We start from the raw sequence: 17,504 nt of genomic DNA, 5'->3' as shown, positions 1-17,504 counted from the left end.
ATGAACAGCGATTCCATTCTGAACAGAAACAGCTGTATATAAAGTGTCAGAGATATGTATATAACCTCATTTCTCTCAGCACTGCTTTTACAAGAGGCTTCATAGTCAGGAAACATGCTGCATTGCTCTGTAACTCCCTTTGCCACTTCTAATGTCTTTGAAACTTAGCTCTTACTCCTCTCAAACACTAGAGAGGAAAGGGAAAATGACTATCAAAAACATACAAAACAGAATTAAGAATCTGCTGAAGTTTAAAAGTGAATTTGATTTCTCCCAGGATTCAACTAAATTTACACAGATCTCTTTCAGCCAGTTTGCAGACCAAACCTTGGAAACCACCCCCAGCAAACTATTCCTGCTGTGGCCATCTTTTCACCTGGAGAAGACCCCAGACTGTATAGGCTGACGACTCCTCTCTGGGGCAGGGGAGGGTTTTTATCGGAGGGAGCAGGGGGAGAGGGAGAGGTTAGGATAATCAGGGGATCCCAGGCATGTGGGGAAGGGAAGGTGTGGGAGGAGAGCTGCACCAGGTCTGTGTACAGAGGGTGTTGCAGACGTGCCAGGGAGAGGCCCAGGGAGATCCTGGGGCCTGCTCAAAGTAGGAAAGTCTGAAAAATATTTTCCTAAGCTTGTCTTTGAACAGCTGCAGCCGACTTAAAGCAATGACACCAAGCTAACTGGAATCTGGATACTGCCGTTTTTCAGTCCAAACAGATGTCTTCTAACCCCAGATCTCTTCTCACCCTCCCAGGATGTCCCTTCTCCTCCCTCCACCTGCTGAAACCTGGACATGCATTGCACCTAGCCTACCATGCTAGCTCCATCCTTGGGCTGCCTCCTAGTAAACTTGCTCTCTTGCACCATGTCTGTGACCCAAACAGCCCTCTGGGGTTAGAATACAAGTGAAAGGGACAGAGTTATGCCTCTGGCTTGCTGGCTGTGGTGCACATGCCAAGTCAATAAGACATTTAACATATCTGTGCCTCAAGTGTTTCCCACTTTAAAACGGAAGCAGGAGTGTTGACCCATATTTGTAAAGCCATTTGAAGTCTCTTTGCGAGTCACAGTATGGTCATTGTTTAAAACACTGTTAGATCTGCAGTTCCTCAAAGTAGCAGGCAGGCATTAGAGCAGTGCAGCTGCTGGGCAGCCTCAGTGTGCTCTTTTGGGCTGGCAGATTACCTGGATGCAGGCAAGAGAGTGCAAGAGTTCCTGGCAGTGGCCATGGGGTTGCTGCTGCCGGGACACAGCCAGGCAAGCTGGAGCTCTGGGGCTACTCCCACCCCATTCATTGTCTTGAAATGTAATGAAAGTTGCTACGAGTCACCTTCACTGCTGCTGCCTATCCTTCCCATTTATTTTTATCCCACTTGGAAGTGCTCATTAGTGTTTACTGCCACTTGTCAACCAGCAGCTTGAAATAACAGAGCTGATGAGGGGGATGGGGAGAGTGAGTGAAAAAAAAAGACACGAAAGCAGGGCTGTCTGGTTAAAGGGCTGCCCTGGAGCAGTGCAGACCTTGTGTATTACAATTTAGAAATGCATAGTTTCATCTCTTGTTCTCACAGAATTGCCAACTCATGTTTTCACTGCTTCTCTCTTGCTGGCCCATTTTCATGAAGCTTCACTACTATTCATCCTCACAATTACCATATTTCAACATGGCAACTTTCTTTCTCACTGTCTCCTTACAGGATAATCTTACTTGCCTTTTCTGTATTTAATCTCCTCTTTTTTCTCCACTTATCCCCACAAATCTGACTTTGTTAGTCCTGTTCTCTTCCACTAATCAATAGTGATTGTTTTTCTCACCCTACTCATGCCGCCAGCCCTCAATAGCCCTTTGGCAGCTTCAGTTGTTCTATCTGCAGCTGCTTTCCAGACACGATCTCACATGCATCCTTCCCAGTCACCCTCACTTTGCAATACTTGTTATTCATCCTGGAGTTCAGAAAACAAGTTCACTAAGGAAATCTCATAGACCACACAGCAGTTACACGACCTGTAGACAAATTTTTGGAGTGCTTTCTAGCAGGAGGTGACTCTTCTCTCTGGCATCCAGTGCCAGACACCACCAGAGCAATCAGTAAATGAGTGCCAATCTCATGTCCTCATCTTCGGCTCCACAAATGCTTGAGAAAGCTGAGCTGAAAGCCCTGAGTTTTGTCATTGCTAAAAGCTTTGACACTGTTGCTGATGTCAGTGCTTTGAACGCTGAGCCATTTTGATGTGGTCTCAGCAAAACATCCTTGTGGTTTGGATCCTGACTTCATAATTTATATAACTCTAATCTAGACATTAACATTTCCATGTCCCAGCTTAATTTTCTGTAAAATGAGAATTGTGCCTTTTTCTATCTCTTGGGCTGGTAAGAAGTTCAGCATAGCTTCTCACATGCTCTGAAGTTCTCAAATGAAGGGATTGAATGCAGGGCCAAAGAGCCAAAGTGCTTTTCTGCCTCCTGGTTGCAGAGTCATTCTTCACATCACTCCAACAATGCTCTAAATATGGACAGAGTTGGCAGGTAAGATATCAGTCTGATGTGCACAAGAAACCTTCTCTATTTGTGCTTAGATCTTTACCTTGAAGCAAAACCCCAAACCAGCTGCTTTAGACTCAACTAGCCCTAGCTTACACAACAACTCATTAGATAAGAGCTCTCATAGTAAATATTAAGTCTAAGCACAGTAACATTTCTTTGCCATGTTTAATAAGTCTTGTTCATCAGTGATGTCTAAAGACCTTGCTGCCTGCTAGCTAGTGACTGAGTGCTGTTTGCCATAGGTCTTTGGCGAGCATGGCCTTTCTTTGTAACAGAAGAGAAAGGAAGCTTCTTAGCAGAGCAGGAGCCTCTGCTTGCTACACCAGTCAGGTTTTGCATCCTATTTCTGCCTGCTTCTGATGGGGCAGAGTGAAAAGTGCTAATCCAGGAGTGCTAGAACTTCTCCAGAGACCATCTGACACGGGGTCTTTTGGGGTCCAAATGTTCCAAGTGTGTGTGGAAAGGACATTTCCTTCCAGTAGATCCCTTTGATCTCTCTCACTTCGGGCTTCCCCTCCAGGCCTATTGTTTGCACATTGCTGTAACTACAGGAAAACAAATGCATTATACAATTTCCCAGACTGACTCACCCTGGTACTTGGTGCCTCATGTTGTCTGGTTACTCTGATTGCATCATGTCAGCATGGGAAGCTTAAAGGCTGGTTTTTCTGAGTAATAATACTGCAGCTGAGCAGTAGCTAAAACCAAAAAAGTTATCATTACTACTATTATCTTCAACCTGCAAACTACAAGGGAGAAAAGCCAAGCAAGCCAAGTCTCTATTAACTAAGTCTTGTGTGAATCATGAGTTCCAGTCATGGGCCATGCTTAAATGATGCAGTATGTGAATATAAAAACCCTTTACTTCTGGAAACTTGGACTCAGCCATTGGAATGGGCCAATCCCTACTACTCCCTTGTCCCTGGCTCCTCTGGGATGCATTTTGTTCAGTGTGTTGTAAACAGGGAAGGGCAGGTGGTGTCCAGGCGGCTGTGTCATGCACTGTGGGAACAGGGCTGTTGCTTCAGGGTGGGGATGAAGCCCCAGGAAATTTGTCTCCTGCATTTAGAGTTCAAGCATCTTACGTTCCTGTGACTAATGTGTATGTGGAGGCAGGGCATTATCCATACCATTTACCTTCAGCTGGCCTAGGTTCACCCAGAAAAGCTGACTGAGCTCCAGAGAGCAGCTCCAATGGCTGGATTGAGCCTCTTCAGTACTGCACCACAGCCCCTTCCTGAAACACCCACCTTGGTTTCCCAAGCATCCACCAAAATTCTTGCTAACATTACCAGGGGGAAGTAAGTGTTGCAGCAAGTTCAATTCTGATGCAGATCTTCCTCCACAAACCAAAACTTGCTTAAAATAAAGCAGAGCTCCCTCTCCTGTGCCTTCCTCCATGGCAGGGACATGTGAGGAATTAAAATCATTACAGTCCCTCACCTGCAAAACATCTCCTGCAAACATCAGACCTTGCCTCCTATTTCGGAACTGAGCTGCCACAGCCGCTGCTTTCCCCAGGCTGCCCCATGCAGCACTAACTGCGTCCTCAGCAGCTCTGTATCTACACATTCAGCCATGGGCATCCAAAGGTGAGGAAACAATTGGAATCCTCCTCTTACACACACTGCTCTGTAGGAGCCAATGTGAGAAGCTGGGTTTCATGCAAGCCAGTGCAGAACCAGAGGCAGCGACATCTGTTAGCTCATGGAGGAAAGCCATCGTCTCCTACATTCTGGCTCACAAAAGTTGAAAGGCAAGGTAGATAGTAAAAATATTTCTATAAAACTCCATCTCTGTTTTGAGTCAGGTGTGTGAGTAAAAGACTCTAATTTCTTGGTAACTCACAGAAAAAAAATCACTGAAAGCTGCAAGACAAAAGCTTCTGTGCTGACTCTACTTCTCAGATCCATTTTTGATCACTTGACACTTGGTGCAAACAAGAAGCACTGTGTCAAACAAGTTCAATACATGACAAATCAATACTGGCAAAATTAATAACGCCTTCTTTATGCTTTGAGAACATGATTAAAGGGTTTTCCAAGGATGTTTCTTCATTCAAAAGGATATAATTACACCTAAAGAAGTTATCATGTTTGTGCACTGCAAGTACAAAAGCAGCTCTTACGGGACTTGTCTGGACACTTCCACCATGTTTCTTTGTTCTTCTTGTAAAGTTGTTTGTTATGAAGGAACTTCACCACTATCCAATTTTTTTATCCAAGTTTTATCTCTTAATTTCTGATAAGAGAAGATTCTTTCCTTTACAGATCCTGTGTTTTCTCAAATTTGTATTTTTCAGAGACTTGCCAGGATGTGTTTTGTAAATCCAGAATGATTTAATCTTTTTCAAATGCACAAAATCCTCTATTACTGATTTTTTCTTCTTTTCTGGTATTAATTAGTCAACTAAAGCAAGTCAGCAGTGGCCCTTAAAAAGAAATTTAAGCAAGGATTGAAAGAAAAGTGCTACCCAGTGTAATGTAGACCTGTGACTGTGCAGAGGGTTATTACCTCAATCAGTTATCTGTAACCTCAGATGAACAAATGTGAAAAAACATTACCTATGGTAATGTATGCACACCAGTGTTCCAGCTGGCTTGCACTGACACTACAATTATGCATAGAAGTCAGGAAATTATGTGTGGAAAGGATAATGAGCAGCATTGTCTGCCCAATTACCAACTTTGCATATGCAAACAATACTTTTGCAAACCTGTGCCTGGCAAGCGTTTATTTTCCTGAAGTTGCATCAGCAGCTCTAAGGTTAAACTGTAGCAGCAAAGTAATCCAAAACCACCCCAACTCTGCTTCAACCCATCCTCCCGTTTTTGAAGGGAAGAAAAGTACTTCATCTGAAGGTGATTAGAGGGAAAAGCACTCCGACCCAGCTCGAGCAAAGCCTGCCTGTGGTGGAAAGGCCAGCTAAGTGTGGTGCTTAAAGCATGTGTGTGTGTATGCTTACAGGGGCTCCAGAGGAAAGCCTGAGTAACTGGGATTACACTTTTTTGTTTTTTCAGGGACTCAGATTTGTTCCTGCTCGACTCTCGAACAATCTGGGCTGCAGAAGAAGGGTGGCTGGTGTTTGACATTACTGCAACCAGTAATCACTGGGTGGTGAATCCACAACACAATCTTGGCCTGCAGCTATCTGTGGAAGGTATTGATGGTGAGTGTCAGGCATCCTTATCAGTTATCGAGTCTCCATTTTGGGTACACAACTCCCACCCAGGGCAAGTCTTAAGCATTCAGTATTCCTTACTTGGAGTAGGATTTCTTATGCATGGTTTTCCTGAATTTGATTAAGAGGGAAATAATAGTAACAGTAGTAATAAAAAAACCCTGTAGATGTGTCAGGTTAAGTGTGACCTTAGATGCTTTAACAAGATTAGTAAGCTGTCTGCAGTAATTTCACTTTTAGCTATGTACACGTCTTTCAAGGTATGTATATGCTGCTGATTTGCTGCTAGTGCAGTCCAGTTATGGAGAGAGGAAGAAAGTTAGCGTGTGTGAAAAGACACAGCTGAGTGTTGTATGTAAATGGCTGGTGCAAGCTGGCACAAAAGTCCTTTCCATTGCAGAAAACAGCTAGGAACCTTTTTGGTTTTCTCTGTTCAGGCAGAAATCACTAGTAATATCGTGCCTGGTCTGGACTCTAGGGTTTGCAGTGTGGTTATGGTACAAAGTTGTGAGGTTTGGGAAGAGGTGAGAAAACCCAGCTCTGAAACATCTCCAGAAAGGATGCATTTAGAATCAAGCAGGGAACTTTCCTAACCAGGTCTTAACTAAAAAGTCATGCTGCTTTGTCTTAAAGTTAAGACTGCTATGCTCACTTGGGGACTTGTGCAAGGAAATGAAATTATTCTGGATCTTTGGGGTGTTATTGGGACCCATAACCATCTGGAACTGCCTGGATGTCCCATGGGACACTTTAAGCAAAATCCAGCTCAAAATTATTATGAATACTCTGAATGTAGTTATCTAAGGACATACTTTCATTCTCCAGATATGCATCTGTGGTATCACTTGAGATTGGTTTGTATGCAACACTCTGAACCTTCCCAGTGAGTGGTGTTTTGCATAAAGACGGTGCAAAGCAGTTTTGAAACAGCAACATACAGAAAGTGCTTTACATAAAAGAGTGATGTTACTCCTGTGAGACCTGCACACAGGACTGCACAGGGTTTGTTTTAACCTGCCCAGAGTGATCAGGCACTGCAGCAACCCAAACACACATACAAAGCAGGAGCTTCACCATAGGAGCTAGTAGTCCCCACCCCAATGAGAGATGCCTTTTGCCACCTTTGTATAAAGATTCAATTTCAACCTGATTTACAAGTTCATCATGACTCTTAAACCAGTAAGGCAAATCAACAGCCAAGACAAGCTTAACCTGTTTTCAAACACTTCTTGTTTTGTTTCCAGTTTGCTTCCTAAATACTTGGAAGTACAGAAGTTGTGTCCAGGATCATGGCATATTTGTTCTGTTGCAGTTCACATATAGGAAAACCATGAAGACCCAGCACAGAATCCACAGGAAAAGCGATAGCTGGAAGTAGACTCAATACCTCTAAACACTATGGGTACTACAGTATCACACTCTTCTACTGATAAAGTCTTATCACTCTTTCCTCCCCTATCCTCACTAGTGATGTTACAGCAAAAATCAGCCCTATTTCTCATCATTAAGGAGGATGGCAGCTGATTTATGAGCACGTTACAGATTTCAGTGGAGACTTTTTTTAGGATCCTGCACCCAAACAAGTGTTGCAACTTTGCCCACAGTTACAGTAACCCTCTCTGCTCTGCTGGAAGGAGCAGAAAGAGATCCTTAACATCATACAGCCAGATCCACCAGAGAGTGAGCATTCAAAGACCCAGGTTCAGCGATTAATGCGTTCTCACCTGTTATTTGATCCAGTTAAAGTAAGGAATCCTTTTTTGTTTGTTTGCACTCCTGAGAAGTCTATCAGAGTTTGTAGATGATTTCAACCCATTGCTAAATGGGTTGCTGCTTTCTCAAAATACTTCAGCCTATCATTAAAGTTAGAAAAGTCAACCAAAGTGATTGAACAGTAAATACAGAGGTACAGGACCCAATTGTCTCTGGTATTCTGTAACCAAGTGCCCTGGCACCACACCTTTGCCCTCACATTTCTCCACCACACACGTGAACTTTTCTTTCTATTTTGACTAGCAAGGACATGTCCTCCCTTGCTCCCCAAGTTTCATTTTGGATTTAGACCAACTGTGTGTGCTGCTTTTACACCTGGACTTCATATGAAAATCATATGCTGCAAACACAGCAGGATTTTGATGCAACATTATATGCTTGAGCAATCCCCAAAGCTTCAAGCAAATTAGAAAAACCTCTCAACTTGTCTTTGTATCTCTTGTTGCATACAGAGATCTCTAATTGTGAAGCCAGCACAGTCTGTTAAAAAATCTGACATCATGAGCACTGTCCAGATGAAATTATACACAAGAAATTAGCTCTTTTAACAGATATTTGTGTTTCTTTATAATCTTGCCAAAGAAGTCTGTCAACATGTATAACTAGGGTGGAATCAAAGGGTATCTGTTTACTCTCTGAAAATGGGGATCAGCTCAAGCAGTAAGTAAAAGAAACATTGGAGTGACTCAGTAGCCTTCAGCGAGCTCTCAGCCCAGCACCCGATACGCCTTGCTCAGCAGCAGCATGTGGGAACCACAGCTGCCCACTTAGGTTTACTTAGTTACTTAAGATCCCATTTTTGATGGCATTTAAAAAGCAGTTTCATGAAAGCAGATAAAGCTGTGCCCCCTCGTTCAAGGACACAGCTGTAGTTCTTTTGGGAGAAGTTTATCATTGTCTGGTGGTGACTACACGTGTCCTTGTGTTTAACCTTGCTTTCTAGATGCACAGGGTAGTGAGGAAGTGGATTTCCCCCCTCTCCACATAGAGAGCATTCCGTGCCTTGTTCCCCTCTCCAAGGAAACACTGCCACCATACTGGTCATGAACATGACATGCTGGTGTTACATGAGAAACTCATTGGCTAGGTGCTAGTTACTGCTGCACAAATGCAAGTCCATTAGACATGTCAGTGTAAGGCTCAGTCCCCTCACTGCACACTGCTAAGCTACTCTCCAGAGACAGGGTAAAAGTGAAATAATTCACACTGGAAAAAATACAGTCATAGATGTACTCACTAGTTTGGAGAGGCTGCTCTGAAGGGGCAGGAGAAACTGTAGCAACGATGTTCAGTGAGCTCCACCTCCTGCAGCTGAGTTTGTTCTCAGGAAATAGGGCTTCGATCTGGCAAAGCCTGAGCACAAGTGGAACTACTTAGGTATCTAGCATCAGCTGCTTGTTTAAGTACTTTGTGGGCTCAACCTCAAATGTTTAACATAAAAACTGCTTGGACAAGTTTCCAGAAAGGAGCTTAAGCAGAAGGTGAAGAAGTTGCTGATGTGTGTCCACACATAAATCTAAGTGCATGAGTTTTAGCATTTGCTGTTTTCACCCAAGCTTTCCTGGTGTCCTTTCCCAAGATGAGTTTTGCTTTATCTGGCAAGGACTGGCCAGGCTGGGTGGATGTTCTGTGGCTGAGCTCCCATTAATACCCCTCCTGAGCCAGTCCTTGCCACAGCTTCCATAAAATGCAGCATGGGGTTGGCTCACAGGGCTGCATGCTTCTGGGCACACAGAAAATGGCCTCCAACTGAGGCTAGACAGTTTCTTGACCTCAGACTTTGACCATAGCCTCCTTTATTTGGGTCTGTCACATTTACCAATCTTCAGGCCACATGCAAGAGCATGTGCATAAAGACAATAATTTATAAGCCTTGATGTGCAGTCTACTCATCTTAAAAACAGCAGCTATAAAACATTACCTAGAATATTTCAGGCTACCAGTTTCTTTACATCTGGTAGTCTGGAACTAGATTTTAAAAGCCCAAGATGAAGGAAGCATGGATGGTAATCAAGAGTTGTGCAGCACTGGTCAGATACACTAGTGCCAAGATACAGCAATAAGTAAAATGTCTCTAAACATCTGAACTATTTGTTTTTCTCTCAGCTACAATATATCTGGAACTCTGTCAACATTTCATACAAGGCATTTTTATTTTAAGTTAATAACCTTCCAGTGGGAATTTAGTGTTCCTATGGGCCAAGTTTTATGGTTCCTTTTATAGGATCACTTCAAATTATAGGTTGGTGAACTTAAAGAAACCCCTCTAAAGAATGTAGGAATAGTTAATGCTAAGTGGATTTAGGGTAAAATAATTATAGGTAGGGCTATTTTATGTAACTTTTACATGCAGATATAAAATGAAGTTAGCTGTGCTGAGCTGCTCTTGTCAGAAGCAGCTTTGCCCATTAAGCCCAGGCTCTTGGTGGATGGATGCATACACCCAGGAATGTACTGTATCAGGAACAGCGTGGCCAGCAGGACAAGGGAGGTTATTCTTCCCTTGTACTCAACACTGGTCAGGCCACACCTTGAGTACTGTGTCCAGTTCTGGGCTCTTCAATTCAAGAGAGATGTTGAGATACTGGAGGGTGTCCAGAGAAGGGCAATGAAGCTGGTGAGGGGCCTGGAGCACAGCCCTGTGAAGAGAAGCTGAGGGAGCTGGGGTGGTTTAGCTTGGAGAAGAGGAGGCTCAGGGGTGACCTCACTGCTGTCTACAACTACCTGAAGGGAGGCTGTAGCCAAGTGGGGTTTGGTCTTTTCTCCCAGGCAACCAGCAACAGAACAAGGGGACACAGTCTCAAGTTGTGCCAGGGGAGGTATAGGCTGGATGTTAGGAGGAAGTTCTTGCCAGAGAGAGTGATTGGCATTGGAATGGGCAGCCCAGGGAGGTGGTAGATTTGCCACCCCTGAAGGTGTTCAAGAAAAGCCTGGATGAGACACTTAGTGCCATGGCCTAGTTGATTGGACAGGACTGGGTGGTAGGTTGGACTGGATGATCTTGGAGGTCACTTCCAACCTGGTTGATTCTATGTCATGCCTAGGGATCACCTTTACCAGCCAGCAGCTCTCCTCCTTCTTAGCCTTACTACGGTTGTTGAGCACAGAAGGTCACTTCAGGCCCTCTCATCAGTCCATTCTGTTATTAAGGGCAAAGCATCAATCCCAAACTGGCGGGTCTCATTGGAAGGCATGGCCCACAGAACAAGCAGCCGTTCACAGTGGCCTTTTTCAAAGCCACCGAGGTCCATCTCCGCAGCATTCGCTCCACGGGAGGGAAGCAAAGGAGCCAGAACCGATCAAAAACGCCAAAGAACCAAGAAGCTTTCCGGGTGTCCAACATTGCAGGTACCGTGTGGGTCGCTGGGTCTGGGTCTCTGCCTGTGGGCTAGTAACGTGGCAGTGGTTTCTGTGTCTTTCTGCTACCAGGTGCTGGTTTGAAACTACTTGTCCAGTTCTGAGCCCCTTAGTGTGCAGACAGAGAGCTGCTTGAAAGGGCGCAGTGCAGAGTCACGAAGCTGATTAAGGATTAAGGGAGTGGAACATCTCCCTTACTTATGAGGAAAGGCTGAGGGAGCTGCGTCTCTTTAGCTTGGAGGAGAGGAGACTGAGGGATGACCTTTTTAGTGTTTATAGATACGTGAAGGGTGAGTGTCCGGAAGATGGAGCCAGGCTCTTCTCGGTGATGTCCAATGATAGGATAAGGAGCAACAGTGCAAGCTGGAGCAGAGGAGGCTTGCACATGAACATAAGGAAAAACTCTTTCAGAGTGAGAGTGACAGAGCACTGGAACAGGCTGCCCAGAGAGGTTGTGGCATCTCCGTCTCTGGAGACTTTCAAAACCCACCTGGATGCATTCCTGTGTGGCCTACTCTAGGTGGAGGGTGCTGGACTAGATGATCTTTCAAGGTCCCTTCCAACCCCTACCACTCTGTGATTCTGTTACTGAGAAATTAGAAAAGTAATGTTTCTGTGAGACAATGTTCCTATGGGCCAAGTTTTATGGTTCCTACGAGGACTACAAGAAAGCTGAGGAGGGACTTTTTAGAACGTCAGGTAGTGATAGGACTGGGGGGGATGGAACAAAGCTAGAAATGGGTGTTAGGAAGAAGTTCTTCATCATGAGAGTAGTGAGACCCTAGAACAGGTTGCCCAGGGTGGAAGCCCCATCCCTGGAGGTGTTTAAGGTGAGGCTGGATGAGGCTGTAGGCAGCCTGATCTAGTGTGAGGTGTCTCTGCCCATGGCAGGGGATATGGAACTAGATGATCCTAGTGGTCCCTGACTGATTCTGTGATTCTAATATTAAACAGAGGGGTTTCTTAATCCAAGAAAAAAAAAAGATAACCAAGAAGACAGCTAAGCAGAAGCTCTCCTTCGCTCTCACATGAAACCAGTTCCTTTGTGAAATGCAAGATAATTACGTTAAAGCAAGGAGCAGTTCAAACAATGATCTATCTCAGTGGATCTGAATTAAAATGCTGTAGATGTGCAGAGTCTTTGATTTGAAGTTTAGCCCCCCCCAAAGATTTAGCAGTCCCAAAAGTTTCACACGGAAGAGCGAAGCCCATTCATTGCTCAGGATAACTGCAGCTATTTTGGGGGGAGCTGTGCTTCCTAATATGGAAGAAAACTCTGTCAGGCATTTGAAATAGAAACGTGGCTTAATTGTGAGATACCTCAGGATAACAGGCCCCTGGTGACCTTCCCAGCAGGAACTGCAGCACAGGGATAGCTCTGCTGAGAGTAGTGGCAAATTCCAGCTGTTTCTTCAGGCACTTCAGTGAATGAAAGGCAACATGTAACAAGTGTAAGGAGAAGGACAGTGCAGGGCACAGTATTATCTTAGCCAGCTAAACTTTGCCTTGGGTTGCTTGGGGTTACATACAAGGCTGTAGGAGAACTCTGTCCCATCAGTGTTGTTGCAGCTTCCCTATATTTAATCAGGTCATCCCTAGCAGTAATGATGCTTGTATGCAGGTCTGGTGATAGGTGTGGCTTCTCTGACCTGCCCACATGCATTTCTGTAACTCTCACAGTCCAAGAGTCTCTTGAAATGGCTTTCCATGGCTGAGCTCTAGGTTATGCACCAATGGTCTGCAGTTTAAGGTTGCTATATCAATTCAGTTTCTAAAGGATGGGTAATGGACTAAACATCTTATTTCTATGAGTAGGTTAGAAATGTGCCTGTAACCAGTGTCCTGCTTTCATCTTGGGGATCCACTTTGAGTTACCTTCCAACAGCAAGAGCTGAAAAAATACTTTTTGGTACTTCCAATTGGATCTCCACTTCAGGCAACTTTAAAACTGTCCTGACAGTCATGTTAGTTCAGATCCATGACTCAGATATGTGCTTTATTCTTTGGCTCCAGCATTGTTACCTATTGCAAAAGGTCTGGAACCTGAATCCAGCTTTACTGGAAAGAGGAACAGATTCTGTATTATCTTAATTTCATGTGTTGATTTTTTTAGGCCTGAAGGTGCAGCTATCACCAGTAACACATGTGATTCAAAGACAGGAGTGTACAAAATAGGTGAAGAGTGCCTTGCCCTCCTCCTCTCTCACAGATTCTCATTTTCTGTAGTAAGCAATACTTGTCGAGATCTGCTTTTTGCTACTATGAGGTCAGAGAAAGTTCAGAAAACCCCAAAACATAAACCCCTTCTTCCTGGGCCTTTTCCCAGCCATTATTTTATGATTAAATCTGAAAATGTATTGAAAGATAAAAGCCACAAACGCACCAGGTGAGCAGTTGTGATGGTTTGGGGGTTTCCCCGCCCCCCACACTTTTGAATTTGCCCCAGCTAACTCAGACGGACCCTGGGAATATAGATGAAGCAATTTATTTACAGCTAGCAGAATTTACAAGCAGCTATTTACAATATATACAGTTATATACAATTATATACAGAAATATACAAAGGATAAACAATACAAAAGCACAACTCCCCTCCCAGAAACCTGAGTCCCCAGGAGGGGCTCTCAAACCACCCCAACACCTCCCCCCGGCCCTCTCAACCTTACCCCAGTTCTCAGGAAGAAAAGAGGTGCAGCCAAGAGGTTAGGGAGCAAGGTTAGTGGGAGCAGGGTTAATGAGATGTGACCAGGTCTAAGGCAAAGGCAAGAGTAAGAGACAAAATGGAGAAAAAGTCTTTCTTCTTCCCAGAGTTCTCAGCGTGACTGTGAGAGAAGTAGACACAATTGTTTTTCATTTCACTGCCCGTTATCTAGTTCTTCTACCAAAACATTCCAGCTTGCTTCAAACTAGCACAATCCACCCCTTGTCTACTTCGCTCAGAGTATCGCTGAGAATTATCCAATCTAATCTAAACCAATATTTACACCAAAACTATATATACAAGTTCAGTTCACACTTCAATCAGATGTAGGTGATTCAAAAGCTCAGAACAGGGACTCCCAGGTGATGTTGGGTTCGTGCTCACGTACTGTAGATTTTTCTCAGTGTTGGGCGCCGATGTTACCTAGAACAGAAAACTCCTAACAGCTTGAATTTAAACTCTCTCAGCTAAAGTTAGATTTCTCTGTGGAATACACTGGATTTCACCATTCTCCTGCATTACCCAGTATGTATGACCAGGACCTTCAGCAGAAACCACCCCTCGGACAGGTTTCCCTTCGCCCGAAGGAGAAAATACCCAAACAGTTTTCCCTAACAGATTCTTTTCACGTACAACAGGAACTTTATCACCGTCTACTGTTTGGACCAAATCTGATTGTGCAGGTCCTGCTCTATTTACTGAACCTCTACTATTTACCAACCAGGTAGCTTGTGCTAAATGTTTGTCCCAGTTTTTCAGAGTTCCACCCCCCATGGCTTTTAGGGTGGTTTTCAGCAAACCGTTGTAGCGCTCAATCTTCCCTGAAGCTGGTGCATAGTAGGGTATGTGATAGATCCATTCAATACCATGCTCTTTGGCCCAGTTTTTCACTAGATTGTTCTTGAAATGAGTACCATTGTCTGACTCGATTCTCTCTGGAGTTCCATGTCTCCACATGATTTGTCTCTCCAAACCAACAATGGTGTTACGTGCAGTAGCATGTGGAACTGGATAGGTTTCCAACCATCCAGTGCTGGCTTCTACCATCGTTAGCACATACTGCTTGCCAGAACGAGATCGAGGTAAAGTGATGTAGTCAATCTGCCAGGCTTCACCATACTTGTACTTTGACCATCTATCACCATACCATAAGGGCTTGATTCGCTTAGCCTGCTTAATAGCAGCACAAATGTCACAGTCATAGATGACTTGGGTGATAGCGTCCATGGACAAGTCAATTGACCTATCACGAGCCCATCGGTACGTTCCATCTCTGCCTTGATGTCCAGATGAGTCATGGGCCCACCGAGCTAAGAACAGCTCACCTCGGTGTTTCCAATCAAGGTCAATGTCAAGATCAGAGTTGGTATCAACTTGAGCAATCTTAGCAGCTTGGTCTGCCTTCTGGTTATGTTGATGTTCCTCAGTGGCTCTGCTCTTAGGCATGTGTGCATCTACGTGCCGCACCTTCACTGGAGTTTTCTCCAGCCGTGCATCAATGTCCTGCCATAGATCAGCACACCAAATAGGCTTTCCTTTCCTCTGCCAACCATTCTTCTTCCAGTCCTTTAGCCAACCCCATAGAGCATTGGCTACCATCCACGAGTCGGTGTAGAGGTAAAGGATAGGCCAATTCTCACGTTCAGCCACATCAAGAGCAAGTTGAACAGCTTTTACCTCAGCGAACTGACTGGATTCTCCTTCTCCATCTTTCGTTTCGGTAACTCTCCTGGTTGGACTCCAAACCGCTGACTTCCATCTTCGCTTGTTCCCAACAAGACGACAGGAACCATCTGTGAACAAAGCATAGTTCTTTTCCTGATCAGAGAGATCACCATAGGGAGGAGCTTCCTCAGCACGAGTTATTTTCTCCTCTGGAGGTTTGGAACAGTCTGTGCCTTCCGGCCAGTTGGTGATCACCTCTACTAGACCAGGTCGATCAAGATTACCCATTCGTGCTCGTTGGGTTATCAAAGCCATCCATTTAGACCAGGTTGCATCTGTGGCATGATGTGGTGATGAACCTTTGCCCTTGAACATCCAGTTCAGAACTGGCAGTCTAGGAGCTAAAAGCAATTGTGACTCAGTTCCAATCACTTCAGAAGCTGCTTTCACTCCCTCATAGGCTGCTAGAATCTCTTTCTCAGTTGCAGTGTAATTTGTCTCTGAACCTCTGTAACAACGTCCCCAGAAACCAAGTGGACGACCACGTGTCTCATTTGGAGCTCTCTGCCAAAGACTCCAAGTTGGACCATTGTCACTGGCAGCCGTGTACAGAATGTTTTTAATGTCTGGACCAGATCGCACAGGTCCCAAACCCACTGCATGGACTACTTCTCGTTTGATTTGATCAAAGGCTGCTTGTTGTTCAGGTCCCCACTCGAAATTGTTTCTCTTACGAGTCACATCATGCAGAGGTTTGACAATCTGACTGAAACCAGGAATGTGTAGTCTCCAAAATCCCACCACACCAAGAAAAGAAAGTGTGTCCTTCTTACTGGTGGGAACTGCCATGGTAGAGACTTTGTTGATCACATCCTGTGGAATGTAACGGCGACCATCCTGCCACCGCACTCCCAGAAACTGAATTTCTTTGGCAGGTCCTTTGACCTTGTCTCTTTTAATGGCAAAACCTGCTTGCAACAGAATGTCAATGATTTTGTTACCTTTCTCGAAGACTTCCTCAGCAGTTTGGCCCCACACAATGATGTCGTCGATGTACTGGATGTGCTCTGGAGCTTTACCTTTCTCCAGTGCATTGTGGATGACTGAGTGACAGATGGTTGAGCTGTGTTTCCACCCCTGAGGCAAACGATTGAACTGGTACTGGATTCCTCTCCAGGTGAATGCAAACTGAGGCCTGCACTCCTTTGCTATGGGAATAGAGAAGAAAGCATTAGCAATGTCTATGGTTGCATACCATTTAGCCTCCTTCGATTCCAGCTCGTACTGGAGTTCCAGCATGTCCGGCACAGCTGCACTCATGGGTGGTGTCACCTCGTTGAGGGCACGAAAGTCAACTGTCAGTCTCCAGTCGCCCGTAGGTTTACGCACAGGCCAGATGGGACTGTTGAAAGGTGAATGAGCTTTCTCGATGACAGCCTGACTCTCCAATTGACGAATCAGCTGATGAATGGGCAACAAAGAGTCACGGTTAGTTCTGTACTGCCTATGATGAACGGTTTGAGTTGCAATTGGCACTTCCAGGTCCTCTATGTCATGATGTCCCACAACTGCAGATTCATCAGAAAGTTCAGGTCTAACAGACAACTTCAATTTATCATCCTCAATCTCTACAGATGCTATTCCAAAAGCCCATTTATGACCCTTAGGATCTTTGAAACAACCTTGTCTCAAAAAGTCAATTCCCAGAATGCAAGGCGCATCAGGACCAGTTACAATAGTATGTGTCTTCCACTCTTTACCAGTTAAACTGATCTCAGCCTGTATCTTAGTTAACTCTTGAGATCCACCTGTGATTCCAAAGATAGAAATGGACTCTGTCCCCTTACAATTAGATGGCAATAAAGTACACTGAGCACCTGTGTCAACTAAAGCCCTGTATTTCCGAACTCTTGAACTGCCAGGCCACCTAATGAATACATTCCAATAGATTCGGTTCTCTCCACTATCCCTTTCCTCCTCCTGGCTGGAGGCAGGGCACCCCTAATGCTGAACATGGCATGTAGGGTGTACACAGTGATTGGTGTTGTTGTGAGAGAAATTGCAACTGTTGGAACAATTGCAGTTGCTCTCAGGAGCTGAAGAAGTGACAGCTACTTTTCGGGCATTACTGCCTCTGTTTCTGCCACTCTGCAGATCCCTGACCCTCTTTGAAAGAGCTGAAGTAGGTTTACCATCCCATTTGTTCATGTTCTCCCCGTATGTGTCACGCAGAAGTATCCACAGTGACGCACGTGATTGCTGCTGTCTAGGTGGAATTTGTCTCC

At 44.7% G+C, this 17,504-nt stretch overlaps 1 protein-coding gene and 1 long non-coding RNA gene across 2 annotated transcripts in view; one reads left to right on the top strand and one right to left on the bottom strand.

Annotated features, from left to right (window-relative positions):
* BMP7 (bone morphogenetic protein 7) overlaps positions 1 to 17,504 on the top strand; it is a 54,724-nt gene that overhangs the window by 29,675 nt on the left and 7,545 nt on the right. Inside the window, exons 3-4 of the mRNA XM_064168091.1 lie at positions 5,563 to 5,711; positions 10,647 to 10,844. Of these exons, the coding sequence (XP_064024161.1) occupies positions 5,563 to 5,711; positions 10,647 to 10,844 (347 nt within the window). The remainder of the gene's footprint in view (positions 1 to 5,562; positions 5,712 to 10,646; positions 10,845 to 17,504) is intronic.
* LOC135188578 (uncharacterized) lies at positions 1,485 to 8,848 on the bottom strand. The gene is made up of 3 exons (XR_010307749.1): positions 8,734 to 8,848; positions 3,133 to 3,240; positions 1,485 to 2,501 (listed from the first exon to the last, which is right to left on the bottom strand). It is a non-coding gene; the product is annotated as an uncharacterized LOC135188578 (long non-coding RNA).

This window comes from Pogoniulus pusillus, chromosome 29, assembly GCF_015220805.1.
Source record: "Pogoniulus pusillus isolate bPogPus1 chromosome 29, bPogPus1.pri, whole genome shotgun sequence".
NCBI classification, from domain to species: domain Eukaryota; kingdom Metazoa; phylum Chordata; class Aves; order Piciformes; family Lybiidae; genus Pogoniulus; species Pogoniulus pusillus.
This window is presented reverse-complemented; position numbering and strand designations above follow the sequence as displayed.